Source organism: Abrus precatorius, unplaced genomic scaffold (genome assembly GCF_003935025.1).
Source record: "Abrus precatorius isolate BTA unplaced genomic scaffold, Abrus_2018 Scaffold3, whole genome shotgun sequence".
Lineage (NCBI taxonomy): Eukaryota > Viridiplantae > Streptophyta > Magnoliopsida > Fabales > Fabaceae > Abrus > Abrus precatorius.
In genome coordinates, this window is record NW_020874373.1 from 11,135,537 (window position 1) to 11,160,136 (window position 24,600).

Here is a 24,600-nt window from a genome sequence, read left to right on the forward strand (position 1 = left end):
GATAGCCAAAGTTTCTTCTCTTTCCTATCACGAGTGATTCTTATACCAAGAATCTTTTTAGCAGCTCCTATGTCTTTCATGGCAAATGACTCGCCTAGTTGCTTCTTTAACTCGTCAATCCTGGAAACATTTTTTCCAATAATAAGCATGTCATCAACATACAATAATAGGATAATGAAGTCATCATCAGGAAACTTCTGAACAAAGACACAATGGTCAGAAGTAGTCTTCTTGTAGCCTTGATCAAGCATAAAGAACTCAAACTTCTTATACCATTGTCTCGGAGCCTGCTTTAAACCATATAAACTCTTTCTCAACCTGCACACATAGTCTTCCTTGCCTTTAACAAGAAAACCATCAGGTTGCTTCATATAGATCTCTTCCTCCAAATTACCATGAAGGAAAGTTGTCTTCACATCCATTTGTTCAACCTCCAAATCAAAAGTAGCAGCTAAACTTAGCACTGTTCTGATGGATGACATCTTCACCACAGGTGAGAAAATCTCATTAAAATCAACACCCTTTCTCTATCTGAAACCTTTCACCACTAATCTGGCTTTGTAGCTTGGAGATGTAGAATTACTGTCTTGTTTCACCTTGAAAATCCACTTGTTCTCTAAGGCCCTCTTGTCCTTAGGCAACTTCACCAAGTTATAAGTGTGATTATCATGCAAGGATTTCATCTCATCCTGCATTGCATCTAGCCACTTTTTCTTTTCTTCACTCTCAATAGCCTCTTCAAAACACTCAGGTTCTCCATCATCAGTCAACAACACATAATCTTTAAGATCATACCTTTTAGATGGTTGTTTCGGGCCTGTTAGACCTTCTGGGTGGAACTAGTGGTTGTTCTGGTGCATCATCAAGATCATCATCATGTTCTCCTTGATCACCATCAATCAGAACCTCTAATCCATCTCCAACCTGCTGGTTATCAACATCACCATGTTACTCTTCATTCTGAGAATTAGTCTCAGCATGATCCAGATTGTGAACAGGCAACCATATTGAATTACCATTAGTCAGATTACTATCTTTCTTGGGTGTATTCTTTTCCACTTTGTCAATATCTTCAATGGTTTAATCTTCCATGAACTGCACATCACGGCTTCTAACAATCTTCTTCTCAATAGGATCATATAACTTGTAGCCAAATTCATCCTGACCATAACCAATAAAGATACATTGCCTTGTCTTTGCATCCAACTTGGATCTTTCATCCTTTGGAACATGAACATAGGCCTTGCAACCGAAGACATGCAAATGATCATAGCTCACATTCTTGCCAAACCAAATTTTGTCTGGCACCTCAGTCTTCAAAGCAACTGCAGGACTAAGATTAATAACATGCACTGCCGTAAGTAAAGCCTAACCCCAAAAATGATTAGGCAACTTTGCTTCAGAAAACATACACCTAAGTCTTTCAACCAAGGTCCTGTTCATCTTCTCAGCTAAACCATTCAGCTGAGGAGTTTTAGGAGGAGTCTTTTCATGTCTAATACCCTGCTGCCTGCAATAAACATCAAAGGGTCCACAATACTCACCACCATTGTCAGTACGGATACATTTTAGCTTCTTGTCTGACTGCCTCTCAACCAAAGCATGAAATTCTTTGAAATTTTCAAGCACTTGGTGTTTTCTCTGCAATACATAGACCCATAGCTTCCTGGAACAATCATCAATAAAAGTAACAAAGTAAAGTGCACCACTAAATGACTTTACCTTTAATGGGCCACAAACATCAGAATGTACCAATTCAAGCAACTCTGACTTCCTGGAGGGAGGATGCTTCTTGAAGGATACTCTGGTTTGTTTACCAGCCATGCAATAAGAACATTTTTCCAACTCTGCACTCTTTAATCCCGGAAGAGCATCCCTTTTAGCTAAGCAATTAAGCCCTTTTTCACTGATATGACCAAGCCTTCGGTGCCATAAAGATAACTCCATGTACATAGCATTCACACTCTCTTTAACAACCAAAGCTTTAGTCCAATACAGTTTAGAATGTTTCTTCCCTCTAGCCACAACCAAGTTACCTTTGGTAAGTTTCAACTTTCCAGAATCAAAGTGACTGTCATAACCATAATCATCAAGCAAAGGCACAGATATCAGATTAAAACGAACATCAGAAGCATGTTTGACTCCTCTAAGTAATAACTGTACTCCCATGTTGGTTTGCAAGCAAACATCACCGACACCAATCACCTTAGACACACCATCATTACCCATCTTTAACACTCCAAAATCACCAGAAGTGTAAGATGTGAAGAACTCCTTCCTTGGTGTAACATGCAGTGTAGCACCACTATCAATTATCCACATACTCTCATCAGATACAAGATTAATAGACTCATAGTCACGAAGAAGAACAAGGTCATCACCTCTAGTAGTAGTGACACGATCATCATCATCATGATCCTTCTCTTTCTGCTTGCCCTTCTTGCCTTTGTTCTCCTTTTTCCAAAGAAAACAGTTCTTTTGGATGTGCCCTGTTTTGTGACAGTAATAGCACTCCACATTCTTGTATCTTGACTTGGACTTACTCTTGCTCTTTTCTCTACCACCCTTCGGTTCCTTTTTCTTGCTTCTCCGCCTATTTTTTGTGAAAAACACCTCGGACTGAGATGAAGAACCATGTGTCTTCCTTCTCATCTCTTCATTAAGAGCACCACTCTTTGCCATTTGCAAAGAAACAACACCATTAGGAGCTGAGTTTGTAATTGAAACCTGAAATGTCTCCCAAGACTTAAGTAGAGTATTTAATAGCCATAGTCCCAAAACCGCATCATCAAAGTTGATACCCATTCCAGACAATTGATCTAGGAGCCCTTGAAATTCATTCAAGTGATTTGAAATGGAAGAACTCTCCCTGTACCTTAAATTCATCAAACAATTCAACAAATATAATTTATTGTTCCCTGACTTAGAAGCATACAAGGACTCAATCTTCTCCCACAAAATTCTAGCATGTGTCTCATTAGCAATGTGATTATATACATTGTCTTCTACAAATTGCCGAATAAAACCACATACCTATTGATGCTCAAAAGTCCATTCTTCATCAGACATATTTTCTGGCTTCTGAGTAGTAAAGACTGGAAGATGCAATTTCTTCACAAACAACAAGTCTTTCATCTTGCCCTTCCACAAATGATAATTAGTACCATTCAAAGCTACCATTTTTGTATTTGCCTCCATTATTCAAGCAAGTCAAATAATTCCAAAACCAGAGCCCAAAGAGCTCTAATACCACACTGATGGGGAAAATACCAAACACAAGAACACAATTATCTAAAATAAGCAGCGGAAACAATTTTCCAAACTTGCAAGAACCTGTGAGGAGCAACAACAATAACAAATGGCAGCAACAAACACAAGGACACAGAGAATTATTTACGTGGGAAAACCCTCTCAATGTGAGAAGTAAAAACCCACGGGCTCAAGCCAGTCAATCAAGCTCCACTATAATCAAATAAGGTTACAAGAGAGTCTCAAAATACTGCACAAATTCGTGCAAACAACCAGCTAATACAACCAAGCAATAAAGCCTAACCAAAGAGAGAAAATCTCACAAAATAGGGCTGCTATTCAGACACAATTTCTCTCAGCCAAAACCTCCAATCGACGATCACCACGGTCAAAATGAAGCACTATACGTCTGGGAACTTCTATCAAAGTTTCAGCTCAATCCAACGGTTTAATAAGGACAAATAACGATTTCTCTGCGGCTGGTCTGTGCAGAGTCACCAAAAATAGGGCTTCTGTGTGAAGACAATATCTCCAACTTCAGACCTCTAATAAACAATCCGAACGGTCAGAACGAAGAGCATCGTGTTATGAATCTGTTGTAAAATTTTCAGCCCGATCCAACGGTAAAATAATTGGATATTAGAGAAATGGAGTAGCTTTCTTCCCTCACTTCCCTTCTCTCTTTTGATGTCTCTCTCTGCGAAAATACACCATGCACCGGATGCAAGAAAAAACATTTCAATTTTGACTTCTCTCACCCACTCTTCTGACTTCTCACTCCCCTCAATTATGTGAAAAATTGTGCTTAAAATTTGGACTTTTGGACACATAATTGGGAGTCCAACCCAACAAACCTCTCCAAAACAATTCATTAACTTACATAAAACTAGTTAGTGCTGCCTAGTGCCCATCACAGTAGTTAGTTTCTGACTTGTCTTAGAGATCATAATTTATTAACTAACTCTTACCTTAGTCTTCCACGTTGAAGATACAAGCTTCATCACTTATGTCTATAAATACTTTCTACATCAATTTAATTCTTTTATCCGTTGAGGATAATTTTTTTAAAAAGAAATTAGCATAATTTATGCTTAGCTTAGCAATGTTTCTATCAATTGGTTTTGTTTTTCATATTGCTTATCTTTTCTATCATGAGAAAATAAGAAGAGGAGGTGAAGAAGAAGAGAGGAAGGGACTGAGAAAAGATTTATTCTGAAAATATTAAAAATAATAAAAATCCAATAATAATGAATTAATTTTTTGTTAATGTTTACGTAAAAACTAATTCAAAATATTTTTAAAATATGAGGAAATAAATTTTAATAATTTTTTAAGAATTAATTTCAAAAATATGATTAAGCTAATTAGAAATGGAGTTTTTTTTATAATTTCTAATAAAATTTGTTAATAAAAAAAAATTTAAAAATTATATAAAAAAATGTTTCTTAATATTTCTTAATAATTAACTTAAAAATACATTTAAAATAGGCACGACTGCTAGGGTCTTGAAAAACAAAGAGGAATGGATTTTCTTTTACGTAAGGTTTGTATATTCGGTCAATAAAAGAAATATAGGTAGATTTTTTTTTAATAATTTGCTAACATTGATTGTGACTAACGATTTTTTTTTTTGTAAATACTAACTTTTATGTAATAAAATATTAAAAATAATGACAATCTAATGGTAATGAGTTGAATTCATTTCTTAACAAAGTTTAGTTAACGGCAAAAGTTAATTTCAAATATTTTAAAATTATGAAAGATTAAATTTTAACGATTTTTAAAAGACTAATTTTAAATGATGTTATTTTTATAGAGACAAAAATATAATTAAGCTAATTAGAAATAAGATTTATACATATTTTTATAATTTTTAATAAAATTTGTTAATAATAAAAAAACATTTTTAAAAGTATATTAAAAATTATATTCTTAATATTTCATAAAAAGATATTTAAAATAGGCATGACTGCTTGAGGGGTCTTGAAAAACGAAGAGTTATTAAGAAACTTTTAAAAACGCACTCTGAAGAAAAGCATAAAGGAAATGGCATTCTTCTCAATAATGGAATCCTTCTTTTCTTCGCTGACACTTTGTTCTGCTTATTTTCTCTATAACTGGACTGCATATGTAAATGGAGTGGATATATTGATCTCCTTTATCATTACACCCTCTTCGTTATATCTTCTTGTGATTGGCTGCAAAGTATAAATATATTGGTCATATATTCAGGTTCGTTTCGTTTATGTTTTCAACTCCAATTTAAAATAATTATTATTAAATAAATTCTTAATAACATGCAGGAATTACAATGTGAGCAGTTAGAAAGCATATATTTATTGAGCATTTGAGGTACGTTTCTTCGTATTTAGTTAAATGTTTTTCTTTTCAATTCCTATGCGCATCTCTATATCAAATAATTTATATAAAAGATTAATTTTTTAACATTATTGAATCCTAGAAAAACATAATAGAACAGATTTACATATGTTTAAAGACTTGAACCAATTGTCAGATACCAAACTGACTCCTAAAAATATATTTTACTAGATATAAATTTCTATTGCAGTCTCACGGAAAGAATTTTATTGAGTTAAAATAATAATATTTTAATATAGAGATTAACATGAAAAACAGTAACAAACATGGGTGGTTTTTTAAATGACAAATACCTTGTATGTGTTACTGCATAAAATATATTACAACCAAATGTTTATTAATTTTTGTACGATAACAGATTTTTTTATTTGATGTAAATGAATTTTATAGTAATAATTTTTAATATTTTGATTTATTGTCATTATTTATGCTTATTTGATAAAAATAATATAAAAATAAATTAAACTAATTACAGTTTGCGGGTAAAAACTAAACTCTTTTCAAAGTACACAAAACATTAGGATTTGAATATAGATTTTATCTTAATACATATGTTACTATTATCCAATAATATAAAAAAAGATATTAGTTTATAACTAGATTGTATATCCGTATGACGTACGAGTGCATAAGATATAAATAATTTTTTTCACCAATCAAAATAGAACAAATTTATTCTATTAGTAATATATAATGAATTAATAAAAACATTAAATAAAATTTTTACATATATTATACTATATTTTAATACACATTTTTAAAAAATATTTGAATGTTTATTTGATAATTAAAAAGATATTTCATATAAATTTAGATATTATAAAATTATTATATTAAATAATTTCTTCAAATAACATTAAAATGGTTACTTTTAAGTAATAAATTAAATTTATTTTTTTTGCTAGCTCAAAGGGCTAAAAGCCCAAAAACATAAAAACTAAAATCTCATTCTAAATGCGCACAAACTTAATCAGTCCAAACTTAAACATGTTAACCCTTGTTCAATCACATTATACTCAATCATACAATTTCTATCCTAATTTCACCATAATTAAGTCATTTCATCATGCATCATACATAACATCAATCATATTTATATTCCACACAAGGTTTCTATTACAACCCAATTACAATTAAACCATTTCCTCACACATAATATCAACCGATGTTTAATACGTTATGTCCAATACGAAAATCCATCAAAACACATGTTCATACATCTTATCTTAACCACATCACAACATATAGCAATTAAATGGATTTTTAAGCAAAATAAGATAGGGTAGAGTCCTCTTTATCTCAAAATGAAGACTCAATACGAAATAATAGCAGAAAACGTTCCCCACACGGTGCTTCATCCCTTAAACATGGGAAATCTCCATGAGAACTCAAGAGAATGAAGGAAGGGACAAAGGAACGAAACCCTAGCCCATAAAACTTACCTCCAAACACTCCAAACGCAATTTCAACCTTCAATTTTCCTCACAAACGGCTTTGGAAGCAATTTAATAGGTAAAAATAAGTTGGGAATCGAGAGAATAAAGAGATGGCTCAAAGGGAGAAGTGGGAAATAAATTTTACAAAGCCTACACCCCTCAAATACCCCTCTGGTCACGATATTCTCGCTACAGCGAGACATCTCTCGCTGTAGTTAGGTTCCTCGCTGCAGCGACACCCTCTCTCTCTACAGCAAAAATATCAAAGGAAATTGCACTCTGATTTCTGCAGAATCTTACTACATTGAAGCCGCACCTAGAAATGCAACCCTTTATGTCGCCTTCTCGCTACAACAAGGAGCCTCTCGCTATAGCGTGAACGCAACAAATTCACACCCTTCTCCCAGGGCATTCTCTCTACAGCGAGAATGTCTCTGCAATACACACTTAGCCTATTTCTCAATCCAATTCCAATCACATCCAAACATTTTCAATTCAACCACAAGCCAACATGTACATTTATACTCACATACTTATCCATATATATTCCTACACACGTATTCACATCATAACACAGTCAAATACATATATCCAAATCATCATCATATAAATCAAACACAACGACATATAGCAATTCACATATATTTATATTAATAAATATATATATATATATATATATATAGGTACAACATCCGGAGCATTACAATTCTTTCCTCCTTTAGGAAATTTCATTCCTGAAATTCAATCAAGCTAAACAAACAACTATGGATATAACTCTCTCATTCTACTCTCTGTTTCCCATGTGGCATCTCCCTCATCACTAGAACTCCATATCACCTTCACTAACGAGATTTTCTTACCCCCTCAGTTGCTTGACGTAGTGATCCACAATCTTCACTGGGTATACATCCGTAGGACAAGTCCTCTCTTAATTAAACCAGGTCAAGGTCAACCATATGCGAAGGATCTGGTACATACCTCTTGAGTTATGACACATGGAACACCAAATGTAGGTTTGAGAGATTCAGGGGTAGCACTATCCAATTCACTGTAAGACCAATTCTAGTCAGCACTTCGAATGGTCCAATAAACTTATGAGACAACTTTCTGGACTTCAAAGCTCTCCTAACTCCAGTCACAGGTGAGACCTTTTTACAGTCAAAATAAAAGAAAATTGGTTTCAAAATCCAACAACTCTTAACAAAATGTTGTAATTACATATCTTTTTGATCTCTTAAAGATAAAAGGGTTAAAAACAAAAATCATTTAAATCAAGTTTTTAAGTGTCTAAATACTTACTAGAATTTATACAAAATTGACACTTAACAACATCCAAGTTTGGATTTGAGCAACAATCGGGGTTTGAAGGAGATTTCTTTAAAAAAAGAAAGTGAAAGTTTAGAGAGAAAAAAGGGAGAACGTAACTTGAGTTGAAAAATGAAAGTTTCAATGCTGAAAATCTCTTAAATACCCCTCAGCTTATGCGTTTTCACGTAAGTAAGGAAATTTTTGCTTGAGCGAGGTGACTCTTGCCTAAACAAGACATATCTTGCTTGGGCAAGAATACCATACAGTAGTCATTCTAGACTTTTTCTGATTTTTTACTTGAGCAAGGGTCATTTTCACCTGAGCAAAAAGGTGTCCAGAGAGTTACTCAATTTTCTTGTGAGACCGCTTGAGTAAGCTCCATCTCGCCTAGGTGAGATCTCTTCTCGTCTGAGCGAGATCATTTCTTGCCTAAGTGAGAATACAGTTGGACCTAGTCTATCCTATCTCACCTGAGTGAGACTCATCTCACTTGAACGAAATTGCTATGAAATCATGTAGTTTTAAGCATTCAGTTTTGCGTGAGCGATACCCTCTACACCTGACCTCCATCAAACACTTGACAATTCAAATTAAAACATGTTCTAACATTACTTAATATTAAACCATTTATCAAATAGTAAATAATAATATAAAAAAAGGCGTTACATCTCTCACCCAAGATTCTAAGATATATTTATTGAGTGATAATTTCTTACCTGAATAACAAATAATACAATGTTACTAGCAAGAGTTATATAACATATAATAAATTAAAATATATTTCTATAGTCCTAACCTATTGTGTGTATTTACCCCAATTGATTTCTGAGGTAGCTTCCTAACTCACCTTGGATTCCTAGATCATGAATCATATCTTGTAAGGTAAAAACAAGCATTAGTATCAAGATAAACACACCCAACTTATGGAAAATAAACAAACATATATTAAAAAATCAAAATATTCAGTGTATGAAGATTACATTCAATTCATGGAGTTCTAACCTTTCATGGCATACATTGCAATTAAAAATGCAAGGAAAAGAGATATAAATTAGTCCCCCTAATGGTTCTTGATCACTTTCTCAAGTTCCTCCACTATTCTGCAATGTCAAATTAGGTCATTGTTACTGAAGCTTCAAAGCCTGCTCCAGCTCTCCCTTTTCAAGCTAAATCTTCTATCTTTGTATGGAGATAAGTGAATTCTACTCAAGCGAGTCAATTCTCGGTCAAGCAAAAAACAACCAGAGAGCAAGGTTTGCTACAGGATTTCTCGCTCAAATTCTTGCTTAGATGCCATTTCTTGCCTAAATTCTCGCTCAAGTGAGCTAGTTCTCGCTCAAGCAAAAAACAACCAAAGAGCAAAGTCTGTTAAAAGATTTCTCACTCAAATTCTTGCTTAGGCAGGCCAATTCTTGTTCGAGCGAAGGCCATTCTTGCTCAAGTGAAAAAACTAACAAAAAAATCTTGTATGAACTATGCTTCTCTCACTCAAGTGAGGTAATTCTCACTTAACCGAGACTTGAAAATATGGGCGACTTCAGCAAATCTGCCTCATCTTAAAAAAAAAATAGAAAACAACTTCAAATCTTGCAAACTATATATGCATTTTGAAGCCTCCGATGTGTAAAATCCAATACAACTAGAATCAGTCAAAAATAATATCTATATAAAAAGTTATGGCCAAAAGAGTTGACCGAAATCAGATTGGCTGAAAATATGAAATTATAATATTCATGCAAAACAAGCTCAAATAATTAACTTATTTTAAAAATGATATATCAATTTAGATTTTAGTTATAAGGTTTCATTACATTAATTTTTCTTTGTCCAATTTAGTGACAATGTATGCAAGAGAGTCCAAATATATAGACTAATTTATCAAATTGACATAAAATATTTTCTACTTTAAAAAATGATTTTTTCCACATAGTTAAAGAACAACATTAATGGAAAAAAAAGATTACATAACAAATGTGTTGGAAATTTGTTTGTATTGTTTAAGAACTAAATTAATGATTATTTAAGCATGTATATATATATATATATATATATATATATATATACACGTGGGAGAGGATCTTTTTACATTAGTATAAGTCTAAAAATTCTTACATTCAATCTGAGTCTTTCATTTAATATACATCTAACAATTTATAATTTATTACTTTCCTGAACCTTAAATGTAAGTTAAATGAAAAATTTAGATTGAGTAAAAGAGTTTAGACTTATAATAGTGTGAGAAGATCATTTCTCATATATATATATATATATATATATATATATATATATATATATATATATATATATATTACAATTTTATTTTTAAAGGAAAAAATTGAAGCTTATTTAAGATTTTTTATATATACAAATTTAAAACTTTAGGTTTGAATTTTTAAAAAGAGTTTACTATGGCACATTTTTTTCGTACTTCTTGAATAATGTATGGAGTTATCTTGATATATAAATTTTACTTTGCTATACGTTTCTTTGTCACAAGAGAAAAGGAAAAAGGCATTGGCCTCTGTTGTGGTTCACGTTTGTCTTCACCTCGTCCTTATAACATTGAAACAATTTTACTCTAGCACATAAAAATGTAAAAATGTTATAGAACAAGTTTTTAAATTATAAATTACAGAAACTTTGAGAATTGTTGAAAAGCATTCACAAGATATTATTAATTTGAAAAAATAAATATTATTTCAAGAATTATGCAAAATAAATTAGTTGTTATATATCAGAGGGGATGGGTGAAATTGTTTCCGGAGTGGGCAACATATTATTGGAGAAGCTTGCAACCAAAGCTTATAATGAGATTATCTCGGCATGGGGTCTCAAAGATGATGCAGAGAGGCTTCAAGAGTCTGTGAAACTCGTCAATGCCCTCCTTTTAGACGCTGAAGACAAGCAATTCAAAGACCAAAGCATCACCGCATGGTTGCAACTGCTTAAACGTGCATTCTATGATGCAAATATCATATTGGATGAAATTGAGTGTCAGGCAAATATAAGTAAAGTGATGAAAATGCATGGATGTGTTTCTCAAAAGGTGCGTCAATTTTTCTCAAGTTCTAATCCACTTGTATTTCGCGTCAAAATGGCTCACAAAATTAAGGACATAAGAGAAAAGATTGATGAGATTGCACTCAATGGAAACAAGTTCGGTCTCATTCAACGTTCTACAAATGACATGGCTCTCCATAAAATGTTACCATGGAGGGAGACCCATTCTTCTCTACCTTCACGTGTAACAGGTAGAGATGAAGAGAAGGAACATATCATAAGTTTATTGATGAGAGAACCGTCACAATCACAAAGCAAAAGTGTTGATGTCATCCCAATTGTTGCAATGGGAGGGTGCGGGAAGACCACGCTTGCCCAATTGGTGTTCAACGATTCAAGAATAGCTGATCATTATGATTTAATATTGTGGGTGCATGTGTCACAAGATTTTGATGTTAAAAGAATAATATCAAAAATTGTTACACAAGTAGATGATACAAAAGGCAGAGGCGGTGACGACGTAATCTTAGGAAGGTTGAGAACTCTTCTTCATGAGAAACTATATGAAGACATGGCCTTAGAAAGGTTGAAGACTCTTCTTCGTGAGAAACTATATGAGAAGAAATTTTTACTTGTCCTTGATGACATGTGGAATGAAAATGCTAAAAGATGGCATGACCTACGGGATCTCCTGTTGGATACAATTAGTGAAAGGAACAAAAATGATTGCAAAATCATAGTGACTACTCGTAGCGAGGGAGTTGCTGATATTGTGAAGACTGTTACTAAAATCAGCTTACAAGAACTTCCAGAAGAGGAATGTTTGCAGTTATTTTTTAAGTGTGCCTTTCAAGAAGAGGGGAAAGCAAATCAATGCCCTAGACTTCAAGAAATTGGGAAGGAAATTGTTGCAAAGTGCAAAGGGTTGCCACTAGCCATAGTGACTTTAGGGTGCATTCTTAGGTCACAAGACGATGAAAATGAGTGGAAAAGAATACGAGACAGCGAGATATGGGAAATAGATCATCAAAAAGGTGAAATCTTACCAGCATTAAGGCTAAGCTATTCTCAATTGCCATCTCCTCTGAAGCAATGTTTTTCTTACTGTGCTCTTTTCCCTAAAGGTCATGAATATAGGCCAATAGAATTGATTCCAATTTGGATGGCACAGGGACTCCTCCAACCCACGAATGAAAATGAAGATCCAGTGTGTCTTGGAGAGTTATATTTCAGGCAATTAATTTCATTGTCCTTCTTTCAATCTGAAGATTTTGAAGATGAATTCGGCTCACCTTTTAAGTACGAAGTAGGGAAAGTCTTGGGCGTTGGTCGTTACAAAATGCATGCTCTGATCCATGATCTTGCTATGTCGACGATGCATGGTGAGACTACAGTGATGAGTAGTGCATCTACACATGTCAATGAAAAAGTGCGACATATATCATTTTCAACCATCCCAGACCAATTGCTTTCGCTATCCCTCAAGAGAAACAAGGTTCAATCATTTGGAAATTGGCACACACAAGGATCTATCACCACGACAGAACCATTTGTAAAGTGGATGTTTAAGGAATTCAAGTACTTGAGGGTGTTGGATTTGCAATCTTTGGCATTTCTGTTCCTGCCTGATTGCTTCGACAAGATGAAGCATCTGAGATATCTTAATCTGAGTGAATGCTCTGAGTTGAAAAAACTCCCCAACTCCATTTCGAAGCTCTATAATCTCCAGACTTTAATTCTTGTCGGCTGTAACGCACTTGAAGAGTTACCCAAAAACTTGAGGAACCTTTTCAACCTTCGAATTTTGATGATTACTGCACAAATCACAAATCTCTGCTTTGTAGATATAAGGTTCTTCAGTTATCTTCAGATTTTAACAATTTTCAGTTGTTATAATTTAGAAGTCATGCCGTGTGATTTATCACATTTGGTTTCTTTGAAGAAGCTGGTAATCATGGATTGTGAAAAGCTAGTTCGTTTTGAAGACGAAGTTGAAAATGAAGGAAGAGGAAAGCAAAATGAAGTTGCCAAGGAAATGAATCTTCAAATATTTGCTATTGCTGGATCGCCCATGTTGATAAACTTACCCAACTGGCTTCAAAGATCTGCCAAGACTTTACAACAAATTTGTATTTGGGATACAAGTTTAACAGCATTGCCAGAATGGCTTCCAAATGCAACATCACTTAACAGTCTATACATTTTAGATTGTGAAGAGTTGTTGTCACTGCCTGAGAATATGGATCACTGTGGAAGCCTTCAAAAGTTAGGAATAAGTGGTTGCCCAAATCTGCGTGAAAGGTACAAATGGGATGTAGGCCCAGAATGGAGCAAAATAGCTCATGTCCCAAATGTCTATGTAAGTTTCTGTTAATTTTCTTCATCCATTTTATATCTTTGTTGTTTGCATATATATCTCGCTTTATTTGCTTTCTATGTAATTAAATATGTATTCTATAATTATGTTTTTTTATTTTGATAAAAAAATAATTATATTTTTCTAACCTATTTAGTGTTTGAGACATCTTAGTAGATAGCTTTTAATATGTATTGTGTTTGCATAATTGCTAAAAAGTCGTTATATTTTTTTTGTTGTTACTAGTTTCTAATAAGTAAGAATTATTGAATTTTGTATACCATGTAAGATGGACAGAGACGAGGAGTCAACAACAGAAGAAGAATTTGGTGGAAGTTCCGTTTAGTTTGTAACCTTCTTTATTTTCTTTCATATGTAAATATAAGTGTGTGCAAAATTACTTTCTTAATTATGTATTGATTAAGTCTTTATATTTAAACTTATAATTGACTCATGTTGTAAGATTTAAATGAAAATGAGTGTATTTATATTCAAAAAGTTTGTCACTAGTTACTTTTTATCAAATATCTAATAAAAAATTGAGACCATAAAATCTAAACTCTTAATGTTTATATATCTAATCGTTCTTTTTATTTAAAAAAATTATTCAATTTTTATATTAAAAATATTATAAATAAATAAATAAACAAAAACAAAGATAGATTCTTTCTTAAACATTATTGTTATTGTAATATGTTATGTTAAGAAGAAAATTTATTAAATAAAAATTGTAGATAGAAAAGCAAGAAATTTAATATATATAAACAAAATTGTCAACTAATTTCACATGTATCTGTATATAATATAGATAAAACTCATAAATAAAAGGTTCATATATTAAATTCAATTAAAAATAACTCATAAGTAATCTATACATCACAGTTTTTTTTTTTAAAAAAAAATCATAGATTAATTCAAAAGCTTTCCAATTTAATTTCAGAATTTTTAATATTAATGAAAAAATATAATTTAAATGTTACATATATTGTAAAAATATTTAAAACTAGCACTAATTTATATATATTGACCTGATTGTTACATTTTTTCTCTTAAAATACTATAACTATATATTAGTAAATACATTTTTATGGATCAAACATGATATACAAATTTGTTATACCAACTTTTCATTCTTCATAATTATTATTTTCTTCAAAAATTATATAATATATATATATATATATATAATGGTAATATTTTAACTGTTATTTCACATGAGACTCAAGTTAATAAAATTACAAGATATATATAAATTCAACTTAAAAAGTTACTCACTAAATATCTTATACATAAAATATAATTTCAACTTTAATATTTATTACATAATAGAGAGGAATTAGTATTGTAAACAATTTTTTTAACATACATCTAAAAACATATAATAAAAATTTATATATAATATATTTTTATTTAAAAAATGGATACACTGAATACTAGATTATTTAGGATTATATATCTTAAATACTAGACAAATAAAAAGAGATAACAACAAACCTTCTTATATAATTCAATCTTAAAATTACAACAAAAATAGTAATATAAGATTATGATAACAGTAGATATAAAATTATTTATTCTCTTTCCACTTTATGATTAATTATCTATTTAGTATGTATATTCACACAAATAACCGATCAATGTAGTCCATTAGTCCAGATGAATTGAACAAGTAGTTTTCTTAGCTCAAATTTAAACACAATTGTCAAAATTCATACTTCACTTACTTAAATGTGGTGTGATGTTGTCTTGCCTCAAAAGATATTCTAATTTTTAACTGTCAGTTTTTTTTTGTTGGATTCAAAATTATTGTAACGTAGAACTGTTGATTTGAGAGTTAATCACTATTAAACATATCATAACTTTGAATTTATAATTAAGGATGAATAACATACACATGTAAAAATAAAGTTTTATCTATACATTTTTACTCTATACTTGTTGCTCTTAATTATAACATATAAATAAGTTTCATTTCCTCTATCACTATCACTTCTATAGTCATACTTAGACTTATCATCCTTCAAAAATTTCCTTTCTTCTCCCCTTTTCAACTCTCTTTCTTTAATTTACAATCTAAAACTATTGATTATCTTTTTATTGGTGACTCTCTTTAGAAATTTCATTTTCCTTAAACTTGATCAGCTCCGACAAATCAAGTACAATCATAGTAAATTTATCACTACAATCACGTATAATCTAATCCACTGCAACTGTAGTGCAAATTTCACTTTTAGTTGTTGTTCCTAATCTCCACAGATTCTTTTCCTAAACTCATTTTTTGAGTCGTTGCCACTGTTGATGGAAGAACAAACAAAATCACAATTGAAGAAATCATAGAAAAGTGTTATAGCTCTCCACATTCTTACGTTGGTGAAAGCTTCGTCCTTTATTTTACTGTTTGAAAGACAATATAAAACTCTAACTCTTAACGAAGGAGCATACATAATTATAATTTCCTTTTTTAATAATTTTTTAAATAAAAAAGTCTAAGTTAAACTATTTAACACCGTTTAGACTATTTCAGTGTCACATAGATATTTCTGTTAACTAATATAACATGTTTAATAGAATGGCAGCGTAGAAATAAAATTAAACTTTAAAGATAAAAATAAATAAATAAGTTAGAGAACTAAATCAAAATATTCCCTAAAATTAGAGGAAAAAAAGATTGAATTTACCTATATTATACTGCATTTTATATAAACAAAAAAGTTAACTGTTAATTTTCATTATAAAATAGCACATAAGTAATTGGCACGTCATTTGTATATCACGATTTTAAAAAAATGCTTAGATTAATTCAAACAATGTTTCTAATTTAATATCAGAATAATTAATATTATTGAAAAACGAGTTAAATTGTTATATAATAAATTTTTATTAAAAAAATGGATATACTGAACACTAAATTGTTTAGGGTTATATATCCTAAACCCTAAACAAATGAAAAGAATAACAACAACCATTCTTGTATAATTCAATCTAACAATTAGAAGAAAAAAAAATTCAGATTATCATTACCATAAATGCAAATTTCTTTATGGTTGATTTCTAATTACTATGTATTAATTCACGCAATCAATTTACCGTGTCTTTATAATTCAGAATAAAATATCAAACATGAATGAAATTATTTGCTTCTTTCAAGATTTTGTGCTCTAGCTCCTTTGCTTTTCTCATTCATTCATCATTCAACTTAATATCTTCATTGTTATTGCAAAATGTTATGTTAAGAAGAATATTTAACAAAAAAAGAAAAAAGGTTGACTAATTTAATATCATAATTATTAATAATAATAGAAAAATATGACTAAAATTGTTACTTACATCGTAAAAATATTTAAAACCAGCACTAATTTTATATATACTGAACTGGTTGTAACACTTTTTCTTAAAATTCTATTTAACTAAACATTAGTTAATTAATACATTTTTATGAATTAAACATAAAATACAAATTGTTTATATGAATTAACTTTCAATTTTAGAGAAGAATTGTTTTCTTATAAAAAAATAAAATATTAAATAATGAAAAGAATTCATTTTGGTTTGCAACGTTTGTTTGTATATAATAATAATAATAATAATAATAATAATAATAAGTAGTAGTGTTAATATTTTAAAAAAGTAAGTTATAAAAAATTTCTAAGATTGTATGATGTAATAAAGAAACAAATGAAAAGAGATAAAAACAACCTTCCAAAGTTTCTGTCAAGCTTGATTCTTTTTTCGGCAATTTCAAATTTTCCTATATTTAGCAAGGAGACAAAGCACTCATTAGAAGGACTCTGCGCATAGCTGATCCGAATTGAACTGCAGATGCAAACCATAATGGTCTAATCCAGTTATATTCCTTGAGAATCTGATGTTGATAGTTGGGTTATGAGATTTTGGCTTTGCAATCTTGTATATGCTGATTTCACAGTGAAATTACCATGGATTGTGTGAGAGCATATAACCTGCTCTTCAGTTGGTATATTCTTGATTTTTGTCTTTCTCTGCTTGATGAAAAACACCGTTAGCTCCAAATTCCACTGCTTTTGATCTTGCAGAAGTAGATCTGCTGCTTTGGCATTTGTAGGGAGCTCATTTTGAAGTGTTAATATGTTGCCTCTTCCTACGAGCCAATTATCCATTTTGTACCTTCAACAATAATTATGAAGACAGACTGTTGCTAAAGTCAACTTACAAGTACTCCCAGAAGAGGAATGTTTGCAGTTATTTTTTAAGTGTGCCTTCCAAGAAGAGGGGGAAGCAAATCAACGCCCCAGGCATCAAGAAACTGGGAAGGAAATTGTTGCAAAGTGCAAAGGGTTGCCACTAGCCATAGTGACTTCAGGGTGCATTCTTAGGTCACAAGAAGATGAAAATGAGTGGAAAAGAATACGAGACAGCGAGATATATATAAGGTTCTTTAGATCTCTTAAAGTTTTAATAATTTCCCGTTGTGATAACTTAGTAGTCATACCGCGTGATTTATCACATTTGGTTTCTTTGAAGAAGCTGGTAATTATGGATTGTGAAAAGCTAGTTGGTTTTGAAGACGAAGTTGAAAATGAAGGAAGAGGAAAGCAAAATGAAGTTGCCAAGAACATGAATCTTCAAATATTTTTTATTGGTGGATCGCCCATGTTGATCAACTTACCCAACTGGCTTCGAAGATCTGCCAAGACTTTACAACAAATTTATATTTGTGATACAAGTTTAACAGCAATGCCAGAATGGATCACTGTCGTAGCCTTCAAAAGTTAGGAATAATTGGTTGCCCAAATCTGAGTGAAAGGTACAAAAGGGATGTAGGCCCAGAATGGAGCAAAATATCTCATGTCCCAAATGTCTATGTAAGTTTCTGTTAATTTTCTTCATCCATTTTATATCTTTGTTGTTTGCATATATATCTCTCTTTAATTGCTTTCTATGTAATTATATATATTCTATAATTATATTTTTCTATTTTGATAAAAAGAAATAATCTTATTTTTCTAACCTATTTAATGTTTGAGACATCATAGTTCATAACTTTCAATATGCATTATGTTCGGATAATTGCTAAAAAGTCTTTTATCTTTTTCTCATTGTTACTTAGTTTCTAATAAGTAAGAGTTATTGAATTTTTTATACCATGTAGGATGGACGGAAACTGGGAGTCAATGGTAGAAGATTCTATGGAAGTCCATTTTAGCTTGTGACCAGAAATTTTCTTCCGTGCGTAAATATCGGTGGTGCCAAATGACTTTTTTAATTATGCATTGATTAAGTCTTTATTTTTAAACTTATAATTGACTTATTTTATAAGATTTAAATGAGAATGTTGTGCTTATATTCCAAAAGTTTGTTACTAATTATCTTTTATTAAATATCTAATAAAAAATCGAGATCATAAATTATAAATTCTTCATGTTTATATATCTAATTGATATTTTTGTTTTTAAATTATGAAATAAGTATTTAATTAAGTTATTTATTTAATAGAATTATAAAATTAGTTTTTTGAGAGTTTTCTAATTTAAAGAATAGAGTTATTAAGAAAGTTTTGAAAACATATTCTGAAGAAAAGTATAAAAGAAATGGGCTTGTGATGTATTCCAGAATGATCTCTTTCTCAATAATGGAATTCTTCTTTTCTTCGCTGATACTTTATTCTGCTTAATTCATTTCTTTATAATTGCTTATGTTATATGTATATGAGTGGATAAAATCTTTGGTTTTGCTTTCTCTCTTCGGTATATCTTCTTGTGATCGGCTACAAAGTATAAACATATTAATCATATATTCAGGTACGTTACGTTTACATTTAGGTAAATGTTTTTCTTTTCAACTCTAAAAGAAAATAATAAGTATTAAAATAAATAATATTGTGAAAATTTGTATGTTATATATATAAACTTATAAGATCGTACACGTAGAGGGATGGGTGGAGTGTTTACTCTCTAACTGTTTTCAATTTCTTTTTCCTTATGAGTTTTTAGAGGAATTACAGTGTGAGCAGTTAGAAAGCATATATTAATTGAGTGGTTATCAAATGATAAGAAATTGTTAAATATATATTATTTGATCCTATGCGCATCTCTATACCAAATATTTTAAAAAATTATTACATAGTTTTTAAAAACATTTGAGTGTTTATTTGGTAATTATAAAAATATTTTATATAAATATAGATATTATAAAATTATTATATTAAATAGGTTTTCAAATAACACTAAAATGATTAATTTTTCAACTAATACATTAAAATAAGAATTATTATTTTATCTTTTAATATTTAAAGGACTTCATATAATAAATATAAATAAAATAAACGAATTGATATTTTAGAATACATTTAGTATATTTTAATTCTTTTTTATATATTCAAATAGGCATCGTAATAAGTTTTGTTTGGAATTTTATACTTTATAATATTATAATATCCATCGTATTATAATTTGGATTATACAAATTTTGATAATTTTTTTTAGAGTAAATCAAATTATAAAACTTTATCCATTAATAGAAATATGTGAATAAAGAATGACAGAAATAACTTCAGTTAATAAATTATTTTGTTGAATGAAATATTTGCTTTGTTTTTTTTGCAACAACTTAAAGGTGAAGATGGAATATTTGTAAATTAACTACTTCTATATATACACACACACAGAGGAATTCCGAGATCAAATTGGGGACCTAATACTATGGGTGTTATTTTAGAGTAATTTTTTTATTTAAGAATATATATCAAATTAGATTTTGACTATAAGGTTTCATTGAATTTGCTATTATTTAAAATAAATTTATTATATATAATTATTTATAAAAATATAAATTTATTTAACTTACATTTAACGATTATTATAATAAATTATAACTTGTTAGGTGTAAGTTAAATGAAAGTCTCATATCAAATATAAAAGTTTTTATACTTACAGATCTTGTCCCTATATATATATATATAATTTTATTTTTTATTTTATTTTTTTTAAAAGGAAAAAATTGAGACTTATTCAAGAATTTTTTACATATACAAATTTATAGCTTTACTCTTCCCCTTTCAAGTCTTTACTACGGCACATTTTTTTCATACTTCTTGAATAATGAATGGTGTTATCTTTAAATATAAATTTTATTTTGCTATACTTTTCTTTGTCACAAGAGAAAAGGCAAAAGGCATTGGCCTCTGTTGTGATTCACGTTTGTCTTCACCTCATCCTTATAATATTGAAACAATTTTACTTTAGCACATAGAAATGTAAAAAAGTTATAGAACAAGTTTTTAAATAAAATTTTTGACATATTTTACTGCATTTCTTTGGAACATCTTTGAAAATAATGATGTTTTTCAGTAAAATATTAATTACAATAATATGACGCATTTTTTTTTATTACTTCGTTAATACAAATTATAGAAACTTTGAGAACTGTTAAAAAGCATTCATAATATTTTATTAATTTAGAAGAAATAAATAGTATTTCAAGAATTATACAAAATAAATTAGTTGTTATTTCTCACAGGGATGGGTGACATTGCTTCTGGAGTGGGCACCATATTATTGGAGAAGCTTGCAACCAAAGCTTATAATGAGATTGTTTTGGCATGGGGTCTCAAAGATGATGTAGAAAGGCTTCAAGAGTCTCTGAAACTCGTCAATGCCCTTCTTTTAGATGCTGAAGACAAGCAATTCAAAGACCAAAGAGTCACCCCATGGTTGCAACCACTTAAACGTGCATTCTATGATGCAAATATTATATTGGATGAAATTGAGTGCGAAGCAAATACAAATAAAGCAATCAAAATGCATGGATGTGTTGCTCAAAAGGTGCGTCAATTTTTCTCATGCTCTAATCCACTTGTATTTCGTGTCAAAATGGCTCGCAAAATTAAGGACATAAGAGAAAAGATTGATGAGATTGCACTCAATGGAAAGAAGTTCGATCTCATTCCACGTTCTACAAATGACATGGCTCTCAATAAAATGTTACCAAGGAGGGAAACCCATTCTTCTCTGCCTTCACGTATGACAGGTAGATATGAAGAGAAGTCACATATCATAAGTTTATTGATGAGAGAACCATCACAATCACAAAGCAAAAATGTTGATGTCATCCCAATTGTTGCAATGGGAGGGTGTGGGAAGACCACACTTGCCCAATTGGTGTTCAACGATTCAAGAATAGCTGATCATTATGATTTAAAATTGTGGGTGCATGTGTCGCAAGATTTTGATGTTAAAAGAATAATATCAAAAATTGTTACACAAGTAGATGATACAAAAGGCAGAGGCGGTGAAGACGTGACCTTAGAAATGTTGAAAACTCTTCTTCATGACAAATTATATGAGAAGAAATTTTTACTTGTCCTTGATGACATGTGGAATGAAAATGCTAAAATATGGCATGATCTACGGGATCTCCTGTTGGATACAATTGGTGAAAGGAACAAAAATGATTGCAAAATCATAGTGACTACTCGTAGTGACAGAGTTGCTGATATTGTGAAGACTGTTACTAAAATCAACTTACAAGTACTCCCAGAAGAGGAATGTTTGCAGTTATTTTTTAAGTGTGCCTTTCAAGAAGAGGGGGAAGCAAATAAACGCCCCAGGCTTCAAGAAATTGGGAAGGAAATTGTTGCAAAGTGCAAAGGGTTGCCACTAGCCATAGTGACTTTAGGGTGCATTCTTAGGTCACAAGAAGATGAAAATGAGTGGAAAAGAATCCGAGATAGCAAGATATGGGAAATAGATAATAAAAAAGATGATGAAATATTACCAGCATTAAGGCTAAGCTATTCTCAATTGCCATCTCCTCTGAAGCAATGTTTTTCTTATTGTGCTATTTTCCCTAAAGGTCATGAATATTGTCCAATAGAATTGATTCCAATTTGGATGGCCCACGGACTCCTCCAACCCACGAATGAAAATGAAGATCCAGAGTGTCTTGGAGAGTTATATTTCAGGCAATTAATTTCAATGTCCTTCTTTCAATTTGAAGATGAATTCGGTTCACCTTTTCAGGACGAAGTACTGAAAGTTTTGGGCTATGAAGGTTACAAAATGCATGATCTGATCCATGATCTTGCTATGTCGACGATGAATGGTGAGACTACAGTGATGAGTAGTGCATCTACACATGTCAATGAAAAAGTGCGACATATATCAATTTCAATCAATTCAGATCAATTGCCTTTGTTACCCCTCAAGAAAAACAAGGTTCAATCATTTGGAAGATGGCACACACAAGGATCTATCACCACGACAGAACCATTTGTAAAGTGGATCTTTAAAGAATTCAAGTACTTAAGGGTGTTGGATTTGCAAGATTTGGAATTTCAGTTCCTGCCTGATTGCTTCGACAAGATGAAGCATTTGAGATATCTTAATCTGAGTCTTTGCTCTGAGTTGAAAAAACTCCCCAAGTCCATTTCCAAGCTCTATAATCTCCAGACTTTAATTCTTGACGGCTGTGACACACTTGAAGAGTTACCCAAAAACTTGAGGAACCTTATCAACCTTCGAATTTTTTTTATTACTGCACAAATTAGAAATCTCTGCTTTGTAGATATAAGGTTCTTTAGATCTCTTCAGATTTTAATGATTTCCAGTTGTGATAACTTAGAAGTCATACCGTGTGATTTATCACATTTAGTTTCTTTGAAGAAGCTGATAATTATGGGATGTGAAAAGCTAGTTCGTTTTGAAGACGAAGGTGAAAATGAAGGAAGAGGAAAGCAAAATGAAGTTGCCAAGGATATGAATCTTCAAACATTTGTTATTCTTGAATCGCCCGAGTTGATCAACTTACCCAACTGGCTCCGAAGATCTACCAAGACTTTACAACAAATTTGTATTTCTGAAACAAGTTTAACAGCATTGCCAGAATGGCTTCCAAATGCAACATCACTTAACAGTCTTTACATTAGAGATTGTGAAAAGTTGTTGTCACTGCCTGAGAATATGGATCACTGTCGTAGCCTTCAAAAGTTAGTAATAATTGGTTGCCGAAATCTGAGTGAAAGGTACGGAAAGTATGTAGGCCCAGAACGGAGCAAAATAGCTCATGTCCCAAACGTCTATGTAAGTTTCTGCTAATTTTCTTCATCCATTTTATATCTTTGTTGTTTGCATATATATCTCTCTTTAATTGCTTTCTATGTAATTATATATATTCTATAATTATGTTTTTCTATTTTGATAAAAAGAAATAAATATATTTTTCTAACCTATTTAGTGTTGAGACATCTTAGTTGATAGCTTTCAATATACATTATGTTTGCATAATTGCTAAAAAGTCTTCTATCATTTTTTTTCATTGTTACTTTGTTTCTAATAAGTAAGAGTTATTGAATTTTTTATACCATGCAAGATGGACGGAGTATGGGAGTGGGAGTCAGAAGAAGAATCTGATGAGAGTCCATTTTAGCTTGTGACCAGAAGTTTCCTTCTGTATGTAAATATAAGTGGTGCAAAATGACTTTCTTAATTATGTATTGATTCAGTCTTTATATTTAAACTTATAATTGACTCATTTTATAAGATTTAAATAAGAATGTTGTGCTTATACTCAAAAAGTTTGACACTAATTATCTTTCACTAAATATCTAATAAAAAAATTGAAATCATAAAATATAAATTCTTTATGTTTATATATCTAATTGTTATTTTTGTTTTTAAAAAATTATCTATTTTTATATCAAAAATATTGGAAATAAATAAATAAAAACAAAAATAAATTTTCTTTCCTAAACAAAAATAAATAAAATTTTATTTTTATTTTTATTTTTATTTTTATTTTTATTTTATATTTTATACTTTATTTTTCTCTTTCAACAATTATAACTAATAACTATAATTGTGTGATGCATGATTTTTTTTTATTAAATATGTTATAGAA

At 30.7% G+C, this 24,600-nt stretch overlaps 2 protein-coding genes across 2 annotated transcripts; both read left to right on the forward strand.

The window, feature by feature from the left end:
* Positions 1–11,115: 11,115 nt before the first annotated feature.
* LOC113862174 (putative disease resistance protein RGA4) lies at positions 11,116–13,746 on the forward strand. The gene has a single exon (XM_027495296.1). The coding sequence runs from the start codon at positions 11,116–11,118 to the stop codon at positions 13,744–13,746; it is 2,631 nt and encodes an 876-aa protein (XP_027351097.1).
* Positions 13,747–21,224: 7,478 nt separating this feature from the next.
* LOC113862175 (putative disease resistance protein RGA3) lies at positions 21,225–23,798 on the forward strand. The gene has a single exon (XM_027495297.1). It carries the CDS (start codon positions 21,225–21,227, stop codon positions 23,796–23,798), a length of 2,574 nt encoding a protein of 857 aa, XP_027351098.1.
* Positions 23,799–24,600: the final 802 nt, after the last annotated feature.